General features: G+C 42.5%; 1 protein-coding gene across 2 annotated transcripts; it reads left to right on the top strand.

Moving 5' to 3' along the window:
• Positions 1-1,168: 1,168 nt before the first annotated feature.
• On the top strand, positions 1,169-26,391 carry LOC119731783. 2 transcript variants are annotated; one of them, XM_038205053.1, is made up of 3 exons: positions 1,169-1,721; positions 25,219-25,849; positions 26,045-26,391. In XM_038205053.1, the coding sequence occupies exons 1-3, from the start codon at positions 1,614-1,616 to the stop codon at positions 26,332-26,334; spliced, it is 1,029 nt and encodes a 342-aa protein (XP_038060981.1). In that variant the 5' UTR covers positions 1,169-1,613; the 3' UTR covers positions 26,335-26,391. The 2 variants fall into 2 exon arrangements, with proteins under 2 accessions (XP_038060981.1, XP_038060980.1); XM_038205052.1 differs by having other exon boundaries at positions 1,179-1,721; positions 25,219-26,391.
• The last annotated feature ends 828 nt before the right edge of the window (positions 26,392-27,219 follow it).

Here is a 27,219-nt window from a genome sequence, read left to right on the forward strand (position 1 = left end):
ATAACCAGTGCATATGTATCGTAATTCCCACTGTAACACTGAGAAGGATACCAATTGGCTATTGGCACTTTTCTATGAAATCACTAAACGAATTCCCAACCAAATGTGTCAGCCTTTGTCTGACGTCCAATGAGACAACTGCGTTTCGGCCGCTGCATGACACACGCCGACAATTTCTGCGTAGACCTTATTTTCTGGCACTGCTTGAAAGCAATACAGCGGGCTGTTATTGTTCCATCAATACCATCGACCTTTAATGGATGGTATTAGTCGGTGCAAACAACTGCGCCAAACGTTACCTCAAATTGATATCAGGCCAATCTGAGCCCAACATTGCGGTAACCATAGGTGAGTAGTACGCACTAAGCGACTAATGAATTGTTTTTCTTGTTCATTAGGCCGATTTATCTTGTAGTGCAATATCCATGTAATTGGATCGCTGTCAAGACATCAAAGCACTGAAAATTAGTACCGGCATATTACACGCTTTAAAGACCCTTGTAAAATGCTGTCCCTTTAAGAACATTTATTTTTATTTGTTACGTTAACTCATGAAATACACGTTAACATGTTGCCATACAACTCTCTTTCACGAAAGAGTTTATATGATTGTCTCTCCAAGCGTGGCTTTGGATACAGAATCTTTCATAATACATTTCAAAGTCCGCCTTGCAGGTTAAACCTGCAAGAACAAGTTAAAGCTAGAACAAGGTGGGAACGAAACATTTTCTAAAGTTAGGGCACCGTGGGAGTTGAAGCCTCCACTACTCATCCGTTTGTCCAGTATCTCGCCAAATCTTCTTAGTTTGTGATGATCGGCTTTAATGCTCCATTGGTTACGGGGGACGATGAAATAACCCTGCTGTGCATTTACTAACCATGCGTCAGTTTCACGTCTTCTTTCTTTTTAAAATTTTACAGTTTAATCCAATAAACCCAGACAGTCTGTTTTTGGTGTTCCTCCTGCGCACTTTTTGAAAACTGACGCCAGTGCACTGTCTTATCTATTAGCACATTATGCTGTCGTTGGCAACGAGCTTGGCCCACCCCTCAACGATGTTATTATACACGTAATTAGACATAAAGCCCCTGATGAAGCCTATTGCATTATCTCTGTCATCGCCAGCTTGTATAGTGTGCCACCGGTGTACCTTTGCTTGCTATTCAAAGGTAACAGCAACTGCCTGCTTGTGTGCTTTCTCCTGCGCATGCGTGGTGCACGAGTACTGAGTTGTTGTATTCCTCCAGCGCCGGCTTGTGTGTGACTGTACCTGAGGGTGTCGGTGATTCTTCGTGTTAGAACCAGATGTGTACAGTGAAGAGAAATCCCTCCTCTTGTAACTGATGCCAACTGGAACTGCGTGGAGGAGTGGGCGCATAAAAGGAAACTCCGGGAGCAAGTGGGAGACATTCACACTCGCGAAGCCCGTCATATTCAGTAGGCCAACCGTTACCTAACCTGTTTACATCGGCACAGTGTACCTCGAGATCTTGAGCAATCGTGAAGTGGATGCGAGATACCGCGCCGCGACAAGAAGCAACTCGGAGATTGTGGAGCTATAACTCCAGGGACACTTCTTCGGTTTTCTGGTTGAATTTCTGGGCGGACTAAGATGCCGGGAGTTGGGAGGAAAACGCCGCAGGTTCTGCGCACGTGGCTGTTGTTTGGCGCTGTCTGCTTGGCGTTCGTGTCGTCGTGCCGGGCGGAATCTAACGAAGTGGTAAGTTACAAGAGAACGTTTTAGTTTCAATGACTTTTCTTTTGAAACTGTCAAGCTGTATCTCTGCCCATTTTTAAATCGGGATGTGACTGAATTTGCATTTTTAAACGTTCTTTCTTGCTTTAAAAAACCCATCCCAAAATGTTGACCAACTCGTTGGTTTGTCGCAGTTCACAAGAAAATGATTGGATAAAAACGGGGTAACACATGAATGCTACTCTCTCCTTTGCCTATAGGCACAATTTAAAGGGAAGCTATTTAAAATATACCACCAAAAGCTTTTATATTTTGACTTTTCCACACTTGTGGCTGTCATGAACATTAAACAAAAGTCTGCCATACAAAATGCCCGTTTGCCTTGTTCAGAACAGCCCCTGTGCGACTTGCCACGGTACTGCACTCCGCTAACGTGAACGGTAGTAAGCCTTTATCGAGCTTGAGGGAATTTGCACAATAGATGACCATTATTCCTGGAAGAAAAAAAGGCACAGGTATTGCTCCTTTTTCCTACACACAGTGCACGCTTTGTAGCTATTGTGCAAAATCACTCGTGGGTGACGTTTGTGATAAGGTATATCTCAACGAAGAATGCGTGTATGCACCAAAATGGACACAATTTCCCCTAAGATATTATCCAAGGGCAAATTTGGGAATTCGAGATTTCGTCAGCTAGATTTCGTCATAGGTTTCGTCAGCTATAAATGATTCAAAGAAGTTTTCAATGATGAACAAAAATGGGGTTTTGTATTGTTGGAGGTGGGCGAAAGTAAATGCACGCAGCTTATCCGCCACGTATACAAATGTAAAGACTACACCCGCGAGATCGAAGTATTAAGGTTCATCACTGTGTACTCTGTAGCTTTGTGCGTGTTTCGTACCCTACGAGGTTTTTAATCCGGAGTTAATGAAAGAGAAGTAATTAATCGCCATAGAGGAAGTGCTCCAAGGTTGAAACTCAATGGGATGTGCCTACTCAGTGATTACTAGGTAGTTGAGGTGGATTAGTGCCCAGCATTGTTGCCAATTCACTGTAATTGCGCGTGGGTTTCATCATGGAGCTCCATGGTTTCATTACCCCCTAGGGAGAGTGAAAAACCTGGGGTTTCCATTGGTGTTCAATGGGCCTGAACAATGAATCGATGGGGGCGTCCACTTAGGGTTCTGTACAGATTTTCGATTAAGAGAATAGTTAAGTTAATCAGAACCTGTGGAATTTGTCTTACAAAAGGGGACTTATGTACGGTAACAAAGGTGACATTCTAACGTAATCTGCGTTGTTTTCTAATGCACGCTAGATGGTGTAAATTCACCTGATGTTGCATTCGTTGGACACTTTTGATACTGATTTTAAATTCAGATATTGGAAATGCGTTGGTGGATTCACTTTTGAAATCAAGAAATCGTCAACGTTGCGGGGCCCCACGATTCGATCCCAGTTGGGTTTTTCATTGTTATATACCAGTCAACGTTATAGGCCAACCTCAATTTTACGATTGACACATTTCAGGACACTTTTAAACAATTTGCAGTAGCTTCGTTGTCTTATATTTAATTCACAAAACAAAACACAACTGAAAAGAATTATAGACATGGCTGTCTGGTTTCATTGGCAAATAGATATAAATGAATTGTGAAGTTGTGATGGCATGTACAAAATGTACACAGCACTGAATGGGAGGTTTGCGGTAACACCATGAGAAAGTAGGATATCTCTTAGTGGGTTAGGTGGTTCTGAGAAGGACCAGTTGGTTTAACTCGACGTTTCGCACAGTATGCTGTGCTCGTCATCAGGAGACTCCGCCAACATGTGCCGAATTTGTTTTTTTCTTCAGCTATCCATAGTCTACCTGTTGATGCGATATTAACATGGCTCGGAAAAGGCGCACGGCTAGTGTGATGCACGAATCGATTTTTCTGCGGCGAAGTGTAATTGTCATTGTGGTATATGATGATTTCATGGCCACATACAGTCATTGCCACATACAGTCCATAGGCGTAGGTGGTGGTGGGGGTGGGGGGTTAGTAAGGGGGTATTTACCCCCAATATTTGTAAAGACTGCCCTTATCCATTCAAATGCCCCGCTACGAGTGCCTTTTGCTTAACTTCGCGCAAGTATTGTCCTGCAAAGCGCCATATATTGTCCGTTAGAATCGTAGGTTTTGAACAGCGCCCCCATTGACATATAGTACCCCCCCGCACTATTTAATTTTACCAAGGCTAAGTGTATGGAGAAAAAAACGTGTCTCCATTTCAGCATGTGTATGTATTCAAGAAATGTTTACCCCCCCCCCCCCAAAAGACCTTGCTGCGCCGCTGCAGTCAAGCTTCATGTTGTTTCCACATTTTATTTGGTGTCTGTATAGATTTCTTACAGGGAGCATATGCATTCACACATAAGTGATTTTGTTAGTATTTAATACTGCAGGAGTGTAATTTTATTACTTCCTTTTAACCCTCCTACGCAAAAATACATTCTTTGCCATGATGTCCTTGCAGTCAAAATCAATCAAGTGACTGCTTTCAACAGTCAAGAGCTCCCAGCCTACTTAAACCATACAGGATTGACCGGCTGTGACTGTTTATGTAACTTGATTCAGCTTTGCTTTGACTGTAGGTTATTGATAAACCAGCTGTGCCTCCCACTTGCCTGCTTTTTGTCTGTTGACTGAATTTGACTAGTCGGAGTGCTTGCTTTAAAATATGAGTTGACTGTTGGTGACTAGCCTGTGTGAAAGGCATGGCAGGGAAAGTGGGACAAAGACCCAGTTTCACAGCGCTTCACAAAAATAAAAAGGGTATTTACTAAAGGAAAAATAAATAAATTATATTTCCATCGTGACACTTTTCAAAAATTAAAAAAGACCGCATGCCCACAACTGTGATATAATATCATTGAAATATACATCATCATTGCAAAAACACATCCTGGAAAAATGGGGCCGTATCGTAAGTCCGACGCCTCATAAGTCCGACATTTCGGAATTATGAGGCGTCGGAGTTATGAGGCTTCGGTCTTACGTATTCTGCCTCATAGCTCCGACGCCTCATAAGTCCGACGCCTCAAAAATCCCACGTTGGACAAACGAGGCGTCGGTCCTATGAGGCGTCAGAGCTATGGAACGCTACATAGGTAGGTTTATTGTCCGACAACGCAAGAACGAGATTTTCCAAAGTTTATACGACGATTTGAACGAGGTTGTCTTTGAACGTGTGAGTTTGCACTGAGCTAGCCACGCGCAGTTTTTTGGCGCAAGGGTTAATGCCACGGGCGTAAATCCCGGGGGAGGGGGGGGGGGGCATCCCTTAATGTGAATGTGCAATCTGTAACTCAAACACTGGCTGGCACCAACATTCTGACATTTAACGCGGTGTTTGTATTAATTAATTATGGCTGTCGGACAAACGAGGCGTCGAACTTGCATTGTATGAGGCCGTACCTGGGAGGCGTCGGACCTATAATGGGCCGTGGGCGTCGGACTTACGGGCCTATATTTGATTGGGGATGAGATTTTGTAAAACTTATGAGGCGTCGGACTTTTAAGTCGTCGTCGGATTTACGAGCCGACCCCGAAAAAATAATATCCTTAAAAACGTTGTTTGGATTTTTAAAGTTTTTCGGAAATACTTTGTGTAAAGCGGTTTTTCACCTCCGCATTCGAGAAAACTGTTATGAAATCGTGGCACTAAGTTTAGCAGATAATCTAGTTGATATTAGGGAGAGACAGTGTGGCCCGGTCTTCACTGCGTGATAAGGAGCGGTTTGGGGGATGGATGTTGTTAATGAAGGTTCGGTCCAGCCGCGCGCATCATACGCGCGAGCACGCATGTCGGACTCTTGCGCACGCATGCCGGGCATCAATCACGGCTGTGATTGGTCAAAGAGTCATGGGGGCGGGGTTTACTGGATCGGTCTATTGTGGGAGCACGTACGTAAACGTTCACATCCGCCCCACGAGAAGTCAAATCTTGAGGGAATCACGCGCTTAAACGTGCAGCCGTGAATGACGCTAAATAGCCAGTGACTATCTCGGGGAGACCAGTAGTCGGACGTCACGTACACTATGAACCATGAAAATGGCAAAAGACAACATAAGTCCCTTGCAGTCGATAAAGAATTAATTGAAATCTTCTCGCAGTCACATCCAGGAGACATGATGTCTCAAGAGGTGTACAGCTACAAAAAGAATGTTATTTAATGGAACATTGATTTCGTGAGTCCAGACGAAATTGACAGCCTCGTCCCCAAGGTATTATTTACAACCTCGCTTGATAGAGTAACCTGGCACAGTTGGAAAGGAGACAGCTTGAACACCTGGGTTCGTGGATTTTGAAGTGATTCACCCCTCGAAGGTTTGCGATCATGTGTTTGTTGACCCTCGGAAGTCTGTTTTTTTTTATGCAATGGGAAACGTCAAAAGCAAGACATCAAAACGGAAGGAACGTAGCATGAGTTCGACAGGAAACTAGAAATTAGTGATCACAGCCTGCATAACTTATTATAGAGGTATTACTTCGACTAATACGCCATCAGACAATTCTCTAGCGCGAAAGTGCCATTTTAGACCTGAACAAAATTCTGAATGAAGAAACTTCAGTACTCGTCAATGGTTTTTTTTTTTTTTACCACAATGTCCTTATGCCTTCCCGTGTAAAACAGAGCCGCCGGTGCTAAGAAAAGACGGTGAACAAAATTTGAAAGCCTTTTGTAGTGTAGTATCAAAATTATGCACATCGGCTTAAACGACTGATCGCACCAGCCGCACATGCCCGCGCATGCGTAGTGTAGAATACACCGCCACTGGTGTGCTGGCTCCCAATAAAAGGCGAGTATGATTTAATTACGAAGGGGTTGAAATGAAATGAGATATCGTCACTGGGGGCGTTATCACAATAACCTGCAAAGGAGGTGTTATCTAAGGCATACATGCCCCTAATTAATTTTACTGGCCACGTCAGCACCTGTCGAAGATGCGACTATAAAGCCAAAGGGTCTAGGAGTGTAATGTTCAAAGAATGTGCCGCTTTCTCACCAAAATAAAGGCACATAGTGTTTTTCTCTCAGTTTTTATCATTTATATCTTCCAAGAAGAAGGCACATTTTCACAGTTCTTCACATTTTTTATTAACAATATTTCTTGACGAAAAAAAAAAAAATCGTGAACCGTTAAAGAATGCACCTGTTTGACTCCAGGCCATAGGATATTTGGCGTAGCTTGCGTCCAAAACGGTGTTGTTGAAATCATATCTCTGGTTGTTTGCCGAATAAACAAATACCATCTTTAGCTTGAGGCAACTAGGGACGTCAGTGCTGTTTTTGTTTTATATAAATCTCGGGTATTTGCCTTTGAGAAAGGTCCGACAGGGGTCTTTCACATTTGCAGGTTTTTCACGATATTTTGGTTAAGTGTAATTGGTATTTCTGGATTTGATTGATGCACATGACATGTACCCCATAGGGTGTAGGAACTTTGACGGATGTCATTCTTGCTATGTGCCGCCTGTAGATCTTTTAATTATCTGTGAGGGATGTGAAGAACTCAGAGACCTGCTCATTGATGCATCACGGTTTTAGTCTTTCAGCAAAACATGAATCAATCGTGACGTTTGACTTTTGAAAATGTCTTCTTGCATGGTTACACAACCGTGTGAAGTCTTTGCACTGTTCTCAACTCAGGTTTCTGAAATATATAGTAGATCCACAGTGCAGGATTTAGACCACAATATATGATTAAGATTCAGTGAAATCTAATAAAGTCTTGGGTAACCCTCGCCAGCACACATTAGTTGAAACACAATGAAAATGGAAACATTGGCACGAGCTTGATAATCCTACAATTGCATTACCTCGCCAATCCTCTGGGAATAGCAGCCTTCATCATGGATTACAGACCTCACAATTGTACATCAGACTCCTCCAAGTCACATTTTAAAGATTAATTGATATTTTTTTGTAAAATAAATCACATTGAATGCGTGGTAGACTAGTACAAATATGTTTAGTCGATTTGATAAAGTTTGGAGATGCAATGATGTGAAAGGCAATATGATATGCTATTTGGTTTGATTTTTTAGAGCGATAACGACACTTAATTTTGGTGTCATTCACTTCTTAAGTCGATTAAAATGTCTGGTACGTGTAATTGCATTTCATATATAAATCAATAAATATTAGGCACGCACTCGTTTAAATGGATTGGACGGCATGGGAAAGGAAGCGTATTTACATGTACATAGACCCGTATGCGTTTAGATATTGTATTCAAGAGGGATGTATCAAGCTTGTTTGCAATAAAAGACCTGAAACCTTTTCTGAAATGCTACAAAATATTCATAATCGAGATGCATGCTTGGGTAAAGAAATGGTCTTTTTTTTCTGAAGATAAACGTCACGATGCTGCGATTCGAGGTGAAATGTAGATTTGTAACGCCTGTGCATAATAACAATGCAGGAACATGGACCTTGTCATTTCAACGCGAAGATGACACGTTACCAACGGAACTACCCTCCTATGATGCTTGATTGGCAATATTGAACTCTCGTTAAAATTGTTTCCATGGCAATTGCACTGTGTAATTTTCGTCTGGCCGTCAACTCGTACCTCCCTTGTTCGGAATGCATGTGCGTGTACACATTCTCCACGAGCCAACCTTCCTAGCACACCGGAGTTGGCGTCGTGTAGTTGAGGCTAACAAAAGAACAAGGCCAGTCCTCGTGCGTGGAGGACTGGAGGACCAACACTTGACATATTGCATTCATGATACAAGATTGTTATAGCAACGTCGAAACTTGAAATGGTATTCCGATATAAACAGATGAATAACAAAATCGAGCATCTTTCAAATTATTAACAAATTCAAAAATGAGCTAGCATGCCACACACATGTGGTAGGTTTTAGAGAACGCAAACGTTTAATTCAAACTACTGGCTACCGCCAAAGGTTGTGTTTCTCCCACCCGAGGGTTTTATAAAGATAAGTATTCTAAATATTTATTTAATAATAATAATAATAACAACAGGTTCTTATATAGCGCTTCTAACTAAGATCAAAGCGCTTTACATTATTATGACCCCTAATCATTGGGCCAATTAAACATTCCATATACCATCTCAGCTCGATGCTGCCTGTGTTAGGCGCAAGGAAGCTAATTCAATCACAATAACCATCACTGCCCTCATAGGTACCCATTTACTCCTGGGTGGAGAGAAGCAATGAGTGACAAAGTGCCTTGCTCAAGGGCACACGCACCATGACCCCGCCAGAACTCGAACCCACGACCTGCAGCTTTACCCACAGACCACGAATCAGTGCCCTTAACCACGAGGCCACAGCACTCCACATTTGGATATTAAAATATATCCGCTGCTCAAATGAGGCAATAGAACAAGCATCATTCCAAGTAATGATATCCAGCGATTAATTTACAATAGTACAGCGGAAGTAAGGACTCTAAGGGTATTGCTTGGATTAAGTCAAGTACCCGTAGAGTACAAATATTAATTTCCCTGAAGCAGACACAATACAATCAGTCGACGAAACCGTGGTGCGCCACTTGACTGGTTGTAAGGATTAACGGTTACACCGCGTTCCCACTTGAACTGGGAAAAGGTGGATCAAGATCCGGCATTTTGGCGTGATTGTTATCTTAGGTCGCACGGATTTACGGTTTACGCTTCGTACATACTTAATTTCCGATGTACCTCACTTTATTTCATATACCTTAATGTCAATGAAATCAAAGGTTCCTCGAAAATTATCGGGAGCCAAAAGAAAGCACAGAAGACCATAAACAATTGTTGGGTTGAACACAAAGTACGAAATGCTATTTATAAGTCCTTTTTGGCGAGCTGCGAAGCAGATGCGAGCCTATGTAATACCAATTTCCGTCCGTCTGTCCGGGCGTCCGTCCGTCCGTCCGTTAGTGCGGCCGTCCGCGTTCAGATAAAAATGTTGAAGTTTTTGGTTCTAGTTAACTTGGGGAAAAAAATTTAATGCAGTTGTCATGTATCATCTCTATAACTTCAGTTAGGTTCATATCATATTTAATATCATATTTTATATTTAATTCAAGGAAATGTTAACGTTTTTAATTGTTACATGTACATGTATACTGGTATAACGTGTACGTGTATGTATGCATTTTGGGGATGTGCATGAGCTTCTGGTTTGATCTTTTAGTTTATGGGGTTGGAGTAGGGATGGGGTAGGGGAGGGTGGGGTGGGTTGGGTTGGGGGATAGGGTTGGAGTTAGGGTTTGTGTGAGTAGGATGAGTAGGGTAGCTAGGATGGGTGGGGCGGGGTGGGTTGGGGTGGGGTGGGGTGTGGAGAGGGGTTGGAATACTGGGTTTGGGTGGGGTGGGGATTTGTAGGGGTGGGGTGGGAACAGGTCGGGAGAGACAGGTAGGGGGAGACAGGTAGGGAGAGGATGGGCATGGATGTATGGGTTGGGTTAGGAGGGGGTTGGGCAGGGGGCAGGATATATGATCGGAGTAGGGGTTGGGTTGGGGATGTGTAGGGATGTGTAGGGATGGGTTGTTGTAGGGGTTGGATAAGGGGAGGGGGCAGTATATAGGGATCAGAGTAGGGGTTGCATGGGGTCAGGTGGGGATGTATGGGTGGGGGAATGGGGTGGGCGGGATATTGGAATTCGAGTAAGGGTTAGGATGGGGATGTATAGGGTGGGTAAGGACAGATAGGGAAAGATAGGGTACACATGTAGGTGGGTGTAGGGGGTTGGGGTAGGGGAGGGTACGGATCAGGGGAGGGGGAAGGAGATAGGGATTGGAGTTTGGGTGGAGTTGGGATGTGTAGGTGATAGGGTGGGGATGGTTAGGGGAGGATGGAATGGGTGTGGGTAGGGGGTTGGGTGGGGGAGGGGGCGGGTTGGGGATGGGGTAAGATTTTGGGATGAGGTAAGGTTTGGGGGAAGTGGTGATGGTGTTGTGTCTACATGTACATGTATACCCATTCTTGTTCAGCATTTGTGGCGACTACACAAGAGTTTTTTCCACAGTAATACAAGTATGGGGTCAACTGGGTCCTAATTACCCTTACAATGGAAAACTCCCCCGTAATACAGCGACGGCTAACCTATATACACATGTATTTATTAGGTAATATGTTGACTTTTTATGTTGACATTTAAAAACTGACCCCTACACCTAGGCACATCAACAAGAATCCTGATCCCCTTCCATCATGCCCATCCCCAACCCTTCCTTCAGCCTCCCTTCCTGCCTTGGACAGCGAGCCATGGCGGCTTCGCCGTTCTAGTTAAATGTTACAATTCAAACTCATTTTAGAACCAAGGGTGCAATATTGGAGGGTTGTTTGCAGAAAGTTGTGTGCACATTACCAAGACGAATCACTTCAACTGTTTTGCTTTCCTCGGCATACCCCTCCCCCACCCCCTTAAACAAATCCCAAAGTACACCCCCCCAAACCCCCCCCCCAAAAAAAAAATCAACAACAAAAAACCAAGGCCTTAAGATACATGTACCCGTCAAGGTGTAATTTTTTACTTACACCGAGACAAAGTAAGTTAGTCTCTAGCTCTACGGCTGCAAGGCGGTAACCTCATGTGTGACGTCACATTGCGACAGCGAATACTGAGGCGAGGGAGTACAAGGCACGAAACTACACTTGAATGCGTTTCTCAAAGCACGCCTCTTTTGTCCAATCAAATTCCGTATATTTCGAATCGAAGTCCTTTGTTACTGTAAATGTGTGCGTCATTCAATTACGAATGCCGGCGCTGAAACGATTGTACTATTTTGTCGAAAAAATAACCTTTTCGGCGGACTCAAAATAGTCACGAAGTATTGCATGATTTGGGCTAAATGAAATATTTGTCGCCTCGTGCACTGTATAATGTTTCAATATAGATGCATTAGCAACACCTAATGCTCTCTAATTCCAAGCTGTGTTGTTTCCGGGCGTAGCTGACGTGCGCAATGTCGCACATGTAAGACATTTTAGACGTTATTTTCCTTCCGAGTTCGACGATCGAATAATTCAGCGGCAGCCGAATCGTTTCAAACAATTTTTGCTAAATGAAGTTGGCCTATGTTACTGTGCATTGCGAATGATGCCTCTTTTTCGATGCAGCTGCAGCTGGAGTAATAAACACATAGAGAATATGACCGAGCTTAAGTGCTAGTGGGAGTTCAGTTCACTAAGGCCCGGATTTTTTTCCTAAGTAATTCATTCCATTATGGAGAAGTTCGACACTTTCATTTTCACCTACAGGATTTCCCTCCAGAACCATCACAAGTCCGCTTACACCAACACGGTGCAATAACTACATAGACCACAGAGATGTATGAAAATAAAGACATACATGTTCATGTAGCTCCGTGACTACATGTATTACCCAAACTGCACGCTCTGTGGACTTGAACAAATCGAGACACGCTCTGAAGAGGATGTACAACCATAACACTTCTCCGAAACCTGGGCTAACAATGGAACGGATTTGGGTTTGTTAAGAAGAAGAAGAAGAAGAAAAAAAACGCAACAGAGTCTGCAGGCGAAACATTATCGTTCCAGTGAGATAACCGATCCACCTGTCATTTTATCACAAAATCCTTAAATTTTCGGTTTAATGAAATACCCCATTCTGTCTTATCCGCCGCGGATGAAGTTGGATTTACTGGCACTTAAAGGAGTATATCCATCCATTTATCATGTATTCCCTGGCATTTTATGTGATTTCCAACGCCCGCCGAGGCAATATCCGAATGGTTAATGAACGGTTGACGATAAAACGCCACGCCATTTATAAAATCCTGACAATTTTATCCGCCCTGACGCGGGAAACCAAAAGCTCCTTCAAGTGACCTAAAAACAAAGAAGGGGTGTCGGCATTTATTGATCAATCATGCGATAATTGAAAAAGGGAAATAACTCCGGAATGGGTCTGTGAGCTATGGTGTTTTGTCCCAGTAGTGCAACTCCGTTTCTGCTGGTCTCGTAAAAAACCTGTGCGGGGCCAGCGGAGCGTCACTGATATAGAATTAATTGAGTCCGCCATGGCCTTGATGTGTGTCCACCAGGCCTTGAAGGCTGCACAACCAGCCTCAAGATTAACTTTGCACTGATTGGTTTTTAATTGTGAAGGCTGTGGAATTATGCACCCGAAAGAGGGCGCCTTGCTCACGGTGATGGACAAAAAGCCGCGCCGAGATCGTACGTCTATTTCAGCACGCTTTTGTGTATTTACCTCCTACTGTTGTTCAACATGCAGTTATGTACAAAAAGGCCAACTTTGAGAATTTTAATATAACCATCTTTTGTCCCTCTCGATTACCCGATTGGGTGGCTATTCAACGATTAGAACAGTTTTATTTGCCCAACTTTGAATACAGTATTGACCAACTCAGACAGTTCGACGTATCTGCTCAAATTTTACATATTTTTTGCGATACCAAATTCACCAAGTTACTGACGATCGTAGTACAAACGAAACCCCTGGGAAATCAGCGACCACCTTTTTTACCCGAGTTATTTCAATACGTTGAATATTAGCGCTTATGCCCAACGCATGTCAGGAGTCAACAACTATACTCACCCAATGTCTCATCCCGTCTATGTGTTTATAGGAGTGGACCGCCCGGCCCCTTGGAGACCCCTATGACTGTTGAAAGTGGTTCAGACACTGAACTGATATTTTCTTGAATTCCCTCTGCATTGCTTAATCCTCTTAGTTTTTAAACGCACTGTCAGTGCTGATGCATCCTCTAACATCTTAAAAAAAACCTCTTCGCACTTTCTGCGAGATGACATCTCGTACTGAAATCCATTTGCCCTAGCCCAGTTTTGCTTCTGAAAATGACATTTCATTCTGGTAATTTAAAGTGCAGATGATGTCGGGATTCAGTGCTGACATCGAAAAAGGTCTAGCCATGAATATATTTTGACACCTTTTTTCCCCTTGGTAATACTCGTTTGACAGCTATACAGCTATTCATTTTTGCGTGCTGTCATCGATCACGGAATAAAGTACACGCTGTACAGATTCATCTTTGCACAATTAGACCGAGACATTTCCACGCGGTGGCAGGCCCAACTTGCCTGACTCGCGACGTGGCTCGGACTGGGACTTGAGTCACATTTTGGCTTAATACATATTGGCGTAATCCAAGTGAGCTAGTGACTGTTAAACACTTTCGCAAAATCTTTCGAATGAATCGCAGATTCGCAAAGCATTGTTGGTAGCCGACTATGTACTACCATACACGCACATGTACCATACGCTTGGGCTTAGTATACTAATATTGAGTGGCTCAGAGTGGCACGGGAGGAACATTATCGCAAGGTAAAATCTGGACTTTTTTATTTCACGCGAAGCCGAGTGAAATGGAAAAGCTCAAAGTTTACCGAGCGATAACATTCCTCCCATTTCACAATTTAAAGCCACTCAATATTTGTTTAATATAAGTGACATAAAGATCCTTATCATCATCAAGTCGGCCACAGCCGGGCTCCGATACGACTGCCCCAATCCCTCCTGACCGCCATGAGGGTGGCAAGCTTGCACGCCGTCATTGATTTACAGCTAACATGAACTTCTATTTCAATTTAAAACTGGTGGGCAATGTATTTCTCTCTTCCAAACCACCCCTTCACGAAATGATTGAACCCAACTCTGTATAGCTACTGGCTCTTGGGAACAATACGCGCTACGCGCAACGCTCACTACAATATGAAATTACGGCAGCCTTTGCAAGTCATTATAAATAGACTTAGCAACCTAAATGAATGCTGTCATGAATAATGGAACCGCTAAAGTATATTCCCCCAAATCAAGCAACGGAAATCAATGTGCAATATCACATTCAATTTCATTAAGCCCCGAATGTCAAGAAAGTGTTGAAGTTGATATACCATTTACAAAAAAACCCCATAAATTGTACACTCTCTCACAAAAGCTCTCGGTTACAGCTGAGAAAATAATACACATTTCAATACACCTTAGTTTAAGTATTTTATTGCTCTATCCTGACGTCATATCTGCGCATGATCACCATGTATAGTCCTGAGACATAATGACGTCACGCTTTGTTTACATGTGCGCTTTCCTATGATAGCCAGGTACCTGTCTCTCGTAGGAAAGCGCACATGTAAACAAAGCGTGACGTCATTACGTCTTAGGTATATTGAATACGTTAAACATGAAGGATTGTGAGACTCTTGTATCATATCTGACCAATCAGGGCAGAGACCATAGACTCCCGACACATCATTCTTTGTACCTGTGGCGACCAGTACGCACTACGCACGTTACAACTTTTGACGTTGGACCAATAACAAATCAAAGGGATTAGGGTATCCCCAAGCGATTATTTTACTTTGAGAATGAGGTTGAAGCACTCAAGTTGGGTGATATTAAGATCCCTGTGGCGCCGTATGGCCTATACGAAATATTGCCCTAAAGACCCTACTCATGCATAACAAGAACAGTGCTGTTGTTATAGACCAACAAAATATGAGAATTGTGGACACAGAGTATATGGTCAAAGGATGAAACGGAAATGACTTGGTTGTTTGCGCAGATTTGAGCATACAGGAGTCAATATATAGGGCTTGAGGAGAACGAAAATAAACTTTGCAATTGTAATTTGACAGAATAATATTGTGCCGCAACTTCCTTTCATCCAAGCTCTTGGAATCGTAGACTGATATCCAGGATTTGGATTTGAAGGTCGTATTCTGAAATTCAAAATTTAATTTCGTAGCAGTTGGAGACTAAGTTGTAATTAAGTCTTTGACGTAACCCAATTATCGGATTCAAATCAAGGCAGAGTTAAACCTTCAAAATAGGATTTGGATTGTTCCGGATCTATTCAGGCCAAATTTGGCTGATTATCTAGGATAAACTGGGTAAAAAGATTGTCCATGATTACTAGGACTTAGGCAAATAGCCGAATCTGTAATTGAGTCTTATAAAGATTTGGTGGGGATATGAAAGTGATTAAGAGTTAGATGTCGTTATTTATTTGGGAAAGATCATGCTTATAAGGCTGACTAGCTTTAGTGGTACCGTTCTGGCGTTTAAAACATCGTTTAATTCCAAACCAACTTGAATGGTAAAATGACAAACGGCTAAGAAAACGTTTACCGAGGTAGTTTCTGCACAGATTTGGAAGACACAGACATTGCTTTAGACATGGAGCTATAAAAAGGAGTTTATACATGCATGGTTTAGAGACGGAAGCCAGCTGCACGTTTAAATATTGACTTTTAGTGTATTTGTCTTTTAAAGTGAACGAAGACATCGGTAAATGCCCGAATACTTAAAACATGGAGAGAAAATAAATATCAAATTGGAAATTGTTGAAAACATCCTCACTGCGTGTGAAGTCTCACTCTGCCCGTTTGGATTAAGGCAGCGGGGGCAGACAATCGCACGAGGCGAATCGGAATAATGAAGAGGGTAAATATGCTATCGGTTTCGCTCATCAATTTGCCTGATTACAAATGCCTCAATCTGTCTCTGACAGTGAAAAGAGAAAAAAAACCAGGAAATGATATATCATTTCCCTTGGCGGACTCCCGAAACGAACGTGGGGAAAGATATGATTGGTATCAGATCGTGTAGGAGGCGATGTTTACAGCCGTGTAGCGGTAGTGGATTGCATAGGGGATTAATGCAGCGTATTGCCCCAGTACTTATAGAAGATCGCGTTGATTATGATCACGATTGCCCGTGTATATAGCGACTATTTCTGTGCACTTTCAAAAGCCGCGTCCCAACTGGCCGGTCAGGGAGCAGCTAGAGATCTACAAGGCGATTAGATGTATCATTTATTACATCAGTGGCCTGCGGTAGCAGGACTTTACCACTTGACAATGCACCTCGAGGGCCACTCTGCGAGAATTTGGAAGTTAAGCACCCGGCGATGGCCCTTTGACCCTCAATCGGGGAGTGTACATTTTTTATTGGGAAGGAATGAAATGTGGGTTAATAAATTTGATTGGCATCTGAGTTTATTTTCTGGATAAAAAGCATTTTACTGATTGGGTCGGAATTATTGCCTCAGCGGTCCATTCTCGTCACAGAAATGACAAAACATACCCCAAATTCGTTTCTTTCCTACTACGCGTGCGTATTTCTTTTTACAGAACCGAGTGATTTTCGTTTTCACGAATTAACACTCAGGTACACGGTGCGCTGATTCGGTAATGTCTTCATTTCACCAGTGGAGGTTTTTTATTAAAATTCTCTCATGTAATCCTTCAAAAATACGGATTACTGTAATTACATTCCTGTCAAACGTTTTAAAACGTTTTGATCCAAACAGTATATCCGTAACAGTGTTGTAACTTTGTGAAAACGAAAATCGTTCGCGCCAGTGTCCATGTGCGTGCGCACACTTGAGTGTTACTTCGTGAAACTACAATTTGCCATTAAGCGGGTTTCACTTAGTAAACTGAAGTGAACGTGGGTGTTACTTCGTGGTGTCAGTGACAAATAGCTCTAAGCTAAGGATTGTACATTTTATCAGTTTTTATGTGTGTGGTAAACGCTAGAAGATATGAAGAAAATTCCAGTTGTCGCCGTGCGCAAATTAATCGTGGCGTTCTGTTATCAACAGAAAGGTTGACAAGTGAAAGCTACTTGCATTTAACGCATTCGTTGCAGGCGCATCACCAGGGTTTTGTTTGCTCATTGCAAAATCGAATTCTTGTCCCGCTAATCTATTTTCACCGTCCCGATTTTTGCTTCCGTCACTGTTTCGTTGGGTTCAGTACACTGTTTCTTCTGTTATGCTTAATCGGTGCCTATACACTCTGGAAGGTGTTTAACCCGTATACGACTGCAGCCTCAAAATCTGAAAACAGCTACAGCTCGTAGTTGCCCTAATGACCTATGTCGTAGAGGTCAACAAGTTTAAATATCCACCCACCCACGTCGTAGGCTCATATCAACCAATACGGATTCAGAAGCCACTGTCTTCACATACTTGCATGGTACGTATAAGGTCTCCAGTTTATGGATTTTCCGAAAACTCGGGTTCGTCGTGGGCGTGGGCTTCGTCTCTTGTCTCAGAATCATAAAGACGTACGCCTTTAATGTAAAAACTTAATACAAAACTTTGACTTCATATTTTAGGAATTGATGTTTCTGAAGAACATGGACCCATTTGGAGCTGGAGCCTTCACAGTATGAGGGACTAAACTCCCACCATTATGTTATTTTTAAAATTCGGGTCTGGGAGTTTGAATCGAAGAGAAAGAGAGAGAGAGAGAACACTGATTTAAAATTAGCACTAAGATAAATATCAGGATAATCCCTTGAGCGACAGGGACGTGTTCATCACGCGGGGACGGGGAGGGGGGGGGGGGGATTGCGTGGTAAATCCACGAGGGCACTTCAAACCTACGCGATCAAGTACGAACTAATAGACTCGTGGACCCGGGGCAGAACTCGAATGAGGATCACCTTAAAAAGAGGCCAAAAAAATACATATACGGATGCCTGGCCGATATGGAACAGAGCTGTGTCCAGTGTGAACTTTCACTCATTTTTTTCAGTCCAGAAGAGATGAGGGAAACTGCTGACACCAAAAATTGAATACCAATGACTAGGCTTACGTTTTTACGCAGTAAGAGGCGCGTCGCCTCGGGCCATAGAAAGTAGAGCGAACTGGACCTGATAGTTCGGCGTTTATTGCTACAATCGTCGGGACTTTAGTATCTAAAATGACAGTGGCAGAAATTAGCCAACTGACAAGGAGCTATAACTGCCGGGAGTGTGCTGTTGGCATTGGGACTAACAAGTTAATGGAAACGCTTCTTAATGGGACAAGACAGCGGCCTTTTCTCATTTAATAGGTGTTTTTCAACCAATCTATCTGCGGGGAAAATTTGGAAAAGCTTTTAACCGCTAAAATATTCCGAACGTGCTGCAGGGTTTGCTTTTTTCGGGGCTTGGATGTGGAACCTACATGCGTAGACCGTTTTAAAACCATCTTCCAGGCTCCGCCGCCAGATAGGAAACGACGTTGCTTTTAGTAAATTTGGGAATGATGGGTGATGCTTAAGTAGCTATTACCTCTGTTTATCTCGTGTCTCTCTATTCTGCCAAAAAAAAAAAACAAGACGAAAAAAGGTCAACAAGTAAACTGATGATTTGAAACTCCGAATGATCGTAAACATTTCCATCAAAATTATTTTTTTAACACTTTCCTACTTCGATTTGACGTTGACCTTTATGGAATGACAAACTCAAATGACCCTATAGTCGACATATTTGACGTATACTTCACTGAAAAAAAGAAGAAGAATATTCTTCGTCAAAATAAAATATTTCATGCAAAGCGATATCGTTCGCAATATTATTTTTTTTTTACATGTAGCGCCCCTGCTTATTCCGTTAATAAAAAAGGAAAACAACTTTTCTTTTTCCTTTTCTTCTTGAAAACTTGTTCCTTGTTTTATTTATTTAAATTAGAAATGGATACAAATTCAGTTTGCCAATATTACGCCCGGTAAACTTTTTCAAGACTTCCATTGCTACTTTGGATTTAACTGCTCACTGCAAACCAGTGGCATACATCTGTGCCGGAGACTGGGGGGATGGGGGATGACTAAATTTAAAAAAAATTGCCCGGCCGTAGAAATTCAACATGACACCACATGACACTAAGGGGCGCTGTTTATAATACAGATGTGCATGTTATGTATGTTTACGCCTAAACCTGACATCAAAATGGCGCATTTAAAGTTTTTTATTTTTTCTCCAATTTTCAGTACTAATGCATGCATTTTGGTTGTTGGGAAGTTCGAAAAAAATCACAAAATATCCGCTTTTTGTTTCTCACAACTAAAAAGTGTGTGTGTGTGTGTGTGTGTGTGTGGGGGGGGGGGGATGCAATAGCCATTTCCCCCCTGGTCAAAAAGTGGGTGGGGGATATATACCCTCATCCCCCGGGATTGACGCCCCTGCTGCATACGATTTTACCCTGCTCCTTACCCCAAGAGTAATCCAATTTATTGCCTTGTACGCTTCCCAAACAATAGTGAACAATTGCGCCACATTTTTCATCATCAACGTTATGTTTTGCGTAATAGCGATACATTTGGAGTGTTTCATAGAGACAATGTTGCAATATTTAACAATTGAAAGTCTGAGAGAAACAAAAAAGCAAAAACAAAACAGATAAGTCCTTTTTTCTACGTGGCAACTGTCACTTCAGTGAAATCGGTAACCGCTGCTTTCCCGCGGATTCTTTATGTGTAACGGTCGATTTTTATTCAGGTTTCAAAACGTGTTATTTTTCCCAAGCGCCGATGTAGATTGGTCGATACAGGTTTAAATATTCATGTTATTCAAATTGGATTGGCTGATCACGGCAGCCAATTGGTTCCTCACAGATTTGCTTCGTTATAGCTGGGTAACCATGGATAGTTACAAACTAAAATATTAATTAAATACTATACAGCGTAAACAAATAACGTTTTTGCGCGCATACGATTCTTCACAATAATTCGACTCTTTGAATTCCGCTGTAATTTGATTTGCGAATGATAGTTGCCTTGATGAAATTAAAGGTGAACACGGTAATTAACAAACTGTCAGCGGTTTCGAAATGTTTGTTTTACCTGCTCTTTTCTTAGTTCAGCCAAAATTCTTGAAAACGTACAGAACAATGAAATAAGCACACGTAGTTTTCTTCAAGTTTCCACAGACCTTCCGCAAGTTTCTCTTTAGAACTTTCACCATGTAGCCCTACAAAAAAAAAATCCCTTCGCATAACAACACTTATTTAGATCACTTATATATTCCCGTGTCCGTTGCTCCATTTTAGTTTCAAGTTAGGTACTTAAAAACTCACTTGCCATTTCCATTCCGCCATTAATAGTCGCCCCATTACCTTTCAAGTTTCGCCTTTACATGGTGGAATACTTCATTTCCTTCTTGGTATTAGGTAACATGGTCACGTACGTATATAGGCTGATGACCGATTTATAACGCAACTAATGCGAATTGTGCGTGGCTAATCCCCGATCATATAGGGTTTGGAACATTCCGCCGGCGGGGAAATGAGGTTATCTCCCGGGTCGCCTGGCGTGAACTCCACACTAACCCAGAACATTCTCTTGTATATCTTCCATGTATTTTGTCAGTTTTGTCTTTGTTGAGTCAGGAATTTTTTTTTTTTTAATAGTATTGAACATAAAACCTTCCTCAATCCCTTTGCCAATGTTTTTGAATGGATTATAAGAATGGCTACTGATCGGGAAGTTTCCCGTCAAGAAAACATGAAGGCACCACGGAGCCAAACCGTTCCGGCCCGTTCTCTCACAGTTGAGAGATGATTTTTGATCGTCACTAGGTGTCTGATACCAAAACATAGGAAGGGCTACGTGGATTGCATAAGATTTTCAAGGCTACACTTGTCTTATTAGAATTCACGACAGCATGCCTTAACGACGGGCCGGCAGGTGCATATATTTCGCCGGCAAAAGCCGGTCCTTCGTACATTTTTCATTTTTAAAGCACTTGTAATGATATGGAGATATACAGCCGAATTAATGACTGATTGGAGCTCAAACTAATTGCGACCTCTACAGAGAGTGGGATGGCGTTTTGCGCAATTAGGGGGTTAATGGTGTGGGGAATACGCCACTCGACTGCTAGTTAAGTGTTGGGAAATTACAAACGGTACGTGGTAGTTCGGAAGCTACTTTCAAGGTTAAATTAACTACACTTCCTTTGAGCAAAGCCGAATAAAAACTCAAAGCCATGGTAGATGTGCAAGTTTCTCACATGTTATCCACCATTCTACCGCCGAAATCTGACTGAAAAAAAAAATCTTTCTGGAACACTGCCTTGAAAAGCCCAACGGCGGACTTTGTGTGTTGTTATGCCAGTACCTTTTTATAGTTCCACGCATACTAACACTCAACTTTTCGCATCTTGGGCTGGATAAAATGCGTAGTTTCGTTGTATTCCCCGTAGTCCTGGTATGCACAAACTCCTACAAGACGGAGATAGGGTAAACACTAAACAGTAGGTTTTAGCTCCACCATTCCAAAGAGTATCTGTAATTACGGTCGTTTCACGTGGTATGGTCTGTTTGATCATTGATGAGACTTTTGACTGACTGAATGACGGCATTATACTTCAGGGAATTCTCCCTCTGGTGGCGCTTCTTATTATTCGCAGTTGGTATAAAATTGGTTTAAAGGAATGGCATTACATTCAGTAACTTTTTAAAACGTGTCTGCATCTTTAAGAGGACATTTTGTTTGTTCAACAAACTTGTTTGCAACAGGGGCTTGCTTTTCCCCCAATAAATATGGCATAAAGGTTATCGAAACTTGAGCTGGCACTTAAACCATAAAGTTATTTACCATTTATCATTAGTTGAACAATTCTTTGTGATTAACTTTGGTAATGAAAGCTATATTTTGTCAAATTATCCCATTTTCCAAACAAAGGATCCAGCAGATCAGAGATCGTGGTTGACATGGCAAAATGGTTACTAATTATTGTAAGTGGATATCGAGGCAACCCGAAGGCCAGAATCGTAAATTGCCCCCTAAAATATGAAAAAAATGAAAGGGAAAATACGGCAACAATTACCTTAAGTGCAAGTGCTGATTATATTCACAAATAGCACCAACACTATTACCCAAATGGACTTGAAATTGACATATTTGTCTTGCGGGCCTACAGAGTGTATGGTTAATAGGCTCTTCCTACTTCTATATTGCTAAAGTGTTCGCCGAGAAAGACTTGAATACCAAACGCAGTACGAAAATACGGAAAATCAACAGCTACAGCGAACAAGCCCTCGCGCAAGCCATATGGAGATGGAACGCTTTTTTTGTTAATACAATCATGAAGCTATAGGGCCTAGCTGTTTGCATATAGCATCGCAATGTGGAGCTTTTGAAATTAAAGTAATTTTGGTAGCGTTGCCGTTTGCAGGGTAGAAACTTAGTGCACACAAATCTACCTGCATAATTTGTTTATCATCCATTATCTAATTATTTTCTTTTGTGATCTCTGGTTTGCACACAAGCCTTCATTTTCAGTTCTTCCTCCCTTATCAAACAAAACCTCTAGCGTTGAGACAATAAGGAGTCGTCATTGGCAAACTGTCTACGAAAGTGTCAATGCGAAATGCTCGCCCACCAGGCCAAATTTAATAATACCACACCTTTTTATTTCACAGACGGAGAAATTCAATAACTGACTTGACTTGGGCGCGAGTGGCACTATCGATTTGTTTTTCGACACTCCATGCGTTTCCCGCCGCGTCGTTTTAATTACCGTGGGAGTTGTTTAACGTTAGTTCGTACATGTACGTCGCGGAGGGCATGTGCGTGTCCATCATCTTATGGTCCCCATTGCAGCAATTTCCTGCCCAACTAGGGACATTCTGTGGTTGTTGTGATTTCAACCGATATAATTTCTGTCTTTCTTGCATCATTTTGACCTTGGGTTTGCTGCTATGCTAGTTGTCTGGAGTCCGTAAAATTTTATTATTGTCGAGCATGATTCACTGTACATCGATGACTGTTTTCATCCAACAGCAGTGTTTTCGTAACGCCTACACGTCTGCCGTGTTGCCGTCCATGTAATTTCCTTTCTGTAGTGGTTGCCACATTTCGCTCAGTCAGCCATTCTGAACTAGTTCAGAACACATGGACCGGTCTTTAATTAGCGCTAGCGGAGCACCATGCAATTATTATGCACGCATTGTGCACGCAGTTCCTGAGGCCAGGGTATAATGTCTGCTCGTCGTGCTCTGCGTGGTGGCCTTTGTCACCTCTCACTGGTCCTAATGTCAAGTCCAAGCCCCCCCCCCCCCCCCCGGCAAGGAGCTCCTTCCCTAGCAGCTGAAACTCATGAATATGTATGTTTCGAAGACGCAACACTTCCGTGAGGGTTTGTTGTTCATAGACCCATAGGACCGTATTTACGCCTACCGCAAGAGGGCGGTATAGCAGCAATGATGTGCAGAGCTTAGCCATAAAGTACGCACCACATCTTTGGCAAAACATGTCAACCACGCTCAGAGTCAGTCTGTGCTACTTGAATGATTCAAACATTTCTTTCAATAGCTTACACCAGACGCGGACACAAAACTGATAGACAACGTGCACGAATGAACGGATATTGTTTCACTGTATATGTACGATGATGGTTCTAATTATACACCTTGATCACGTGAGGATATGTAAATAATTTGAAAAGGAGCTTTTCTTTTAAATGATTTTATCATTCCACTCACACTATTCATTCGATGGGATTGCTTCTATAGTATAGGGTATTGTTTATCACAGCACAATGGTGAATATGGACCAAAACTTAAATGTGGTAGGACTACTTGAATTTTTTCCAAACATGTTGCGATCGACGTGCATGTGTATGCTGATATGCTAACTGACTGATCAACAATTTGATTGACTATGGTGATTGGGATTTCTCAAAGAATCTGGTGTTCATTGGTCACGCGTTGTACTGGACAAACCCGGCAGACACACTTATTTGCAAGTCTGCGTCACAGACTCCATTAAATAGCGATCAAACGTCAAACCGCGAAATTTGAGCAGCGGTTTACATATATTTTCGGCGATGGTTTCCACATGACTTTAAGCAGCATAATGTTTTTCGCATTAATTTTTTTTTAACGCTTACCTCCAAGGGTACAGTGGCATGAATTATGCATAATCTTGTTGAATTAAGCAGAACGGGTTAATATACAAAATAACGTCGATGACTTGCAGGGGATTCACGTCTGATTGCGAGTGCAGATCTGTAAATAGCACCAGAATTGCCTACGCGGGCCAAATCACAATTTGTATGGCCTCAAATTCTCAAGGGTTAGAGCATTTTGAGGGCCGTGAACCTGAGGATTTAACCAAAAGAAAAGAATGGAAGACTGCGAGCTCGTATTTCTTTGAAATTCTGATTAAATTAGGTCCCGAAGTGGCTCTATTTTGCAATGGAGCGTAGGCGTCTTTTTTTTTCAATATAGCAATGCGCTTTAGGACTGCTTTTAGGGGTGATCATCTTTGGATCGAATTTATCAATTAACCCCCCAAAGTGAACAGATTAAATAGAAAGATGATGAAATAAGTTTTAATTCGACGGGTGTTTCAAACACCTTGGATAGTTTTGAGTATTTACAATAATTTGTGGAAGTATACGCGTAATTACCATTGGGTTCTATGAAAGTCTTGTATCTCCCATGTATCTCCAAACTGTCGCCGTTACAGCGCCCTCATTTGATCGGCACATTCGTACGCCAAAGACACTCGGCACAAAGGAAAATGTGGTGATTGTGTGTTTGCTTAAATAACGCGTTCAGAACGAATGCATGGACTCGCATCGCTATTCGAGGGTTGAGGCGAACTGCTGATGAAAGTATAACATCAAAATAAAACCTCTTGTGCATTGATATTTTCTTGAAACAAAAAATATAAATGGAAATATCAATTTTTATTGATTGATGATTTTATTGTCTGTCTTCACAGGAGGGGATGACTGAAGAGTTAAAAGAACTCTCCATTGAGGAGCTTAAGGAGGATCTCATCGATGAGTTACTGCAAGACCTGGTCAACAGTGCTCAGAGGATGATCAGAGGAAGTCCAAACGGCAACTTGGTCCATCTGGTGTCTGGGTGGCAATCACCGCGCCAAAAGAAAGGCTTCTTTGGAGCCAATCAAATGACCAACGTGAAGAGTGGCTTTCACAAGAAGAGCGCCGCCGACGACAGCGATCTGTGGGGTGCGTACGTTGAGGACAAGAGGGGGCGCACTACCTTCGACAACCAGTTGACCAGCCTGAACAGCGGCTTCCATAAAAGAAGCGACGGCGAGTCAGGTCTTTTTGAAGAGGACAAAAGAGGGCGTAGTTCATTTTCAGGTGCCAGCCATCTGACCAACATCAACAGCGGCTTCACTAAAAGGGAGAACGATGAAGCAGCACAAGAGGAGGCGGTCAAGCGAGGACGATCTTCGTTCAACAACCAACTTACCCACCTTGCCAGCGGCTTTGCCAAGAGGAATGACGAAGAAGCGGGCCTTTTCGAAGAGAACAAAAGAGGGCGCTCTGCATTCTCGGGTGCCAGTCACTTGGTCAATATCGGCAGTGGCTTCAAAAGAGGTGGCGACGAAGCAGCACAAGAGGAGGTGGTCAAGCGAGGACGATCTTCGTTCAACAACCAACTTACCCACCTTGCCAGCGGCTTTGCCAAGAGGAATGACGAAGAAGCGGGCCTTTTCGAAGAGAACAAAAGAGGGCGCTCTGCATTCTCGGGTGCCAGTCACTTGGTCAATATCGGCAGTGGCTTCAAAAGAGGCGGCGACGAAGGGGCTTGGCAAGATAGTCCCGATAAGAGAGGGCGCTCGGCCTTTTCGGGTGCCAGCCAACTGAACCATCTTGACAGCGGGTTCAAAAGAGGCGGCGACGAGGGGCACTGGGAAGAGAACAAGGACAAGAGAGGGCGTTCTGCATTTTCGGGCGCACGATCACTGACCAAAGTCGGTAGTGGCTTTAAGCGAGATGGGAATTTCAATACGGGGCCCATGGTACATATACCCAGTGGGTTCGTTGAGAAGAGATCAGTCAAGACGCCAGGAGCATTGTAGTCAGTGAGCTATTGCATCATCAGTTAAATAAATTACGAACTTGATTAGAGACAAACACCTGAGCATTAAAGCTATAGTCCATCATTTGCAGCCATCCGAAAAAGTAACTGGCGTATTATTGTTGAAAAACATACTTGGTTGAAAGATAGTAAATGGACTAAACTCCCTGTGAAATTAATCTTTCTGACACGCTATCATTTTCAAGTAATCAACGGAAGAAGGCCTTTCCAACGGTGCGTCTTAAGACGCACCGTAGGAAAATTTAAATTATTAGTTCGTTTTGTTATTCGGCGCAGCGCGCGCAAGCATTGGCACGACGCACAGGCGCGCGCAGTTGCTATAATTCGTCGGATCAGTGCGCGACATCGCGTATAGCTGCAATTCAAAACAATTCAAAACATGATTCAGCAACTTTTGATTTGAAATTGAGATCATAGAATGCTGTTTTTCTCGGAATATACAGCTGAAGCGGAGCTGAAACTTCATCAGGTTAGTTGTTCAGTATCTTTCATTAGATTTTGAACACTTTTGTTGCTTCAAACGATCAAAATGCACAAATTACAAATGATGGACTACATCTTTAACTGTCTGTTCCGTTATTTCCCAATGAAGGGATTTATGCATAGAAGATTCAACTTGGAGCAGCTCAATACGGTCAACCCAAAGTCAATCCCAGCGTTTTGTGACTATTTCTTCGTTCATATTTGGACGATTTTGGAGGAAGATCACATCACATCTCTTCTATTTTTCCGCACAATTTATGATTTGTTAATAAACTCTTATGAATCACGAATACAGTCAAGCTGTTGTACAAACAATTGTTTCTTGTGTAAAAGTCATTAAAACTCAACCCGAAATTAGTTTTCTGTAAACAAATAATGTTTA

The sequence above is a fragment of the Patiria miniata genome, unplaced genomic scaffold (genome assembly GCF_015706575.1).
Source record: "Patiria miniata isolate m_02_andy unplaced genomic scaffold, ASM1570657v1 HiC_scaffold_24, whole genome shotgun sequence".
NCBI classification, from domain to species: domain Eukaryota; kingdom Metazoa; phylum Echinodermata; class Asteroidea; order Valvatida; family Asterinidae; genus Patiria; species Patiria miniata.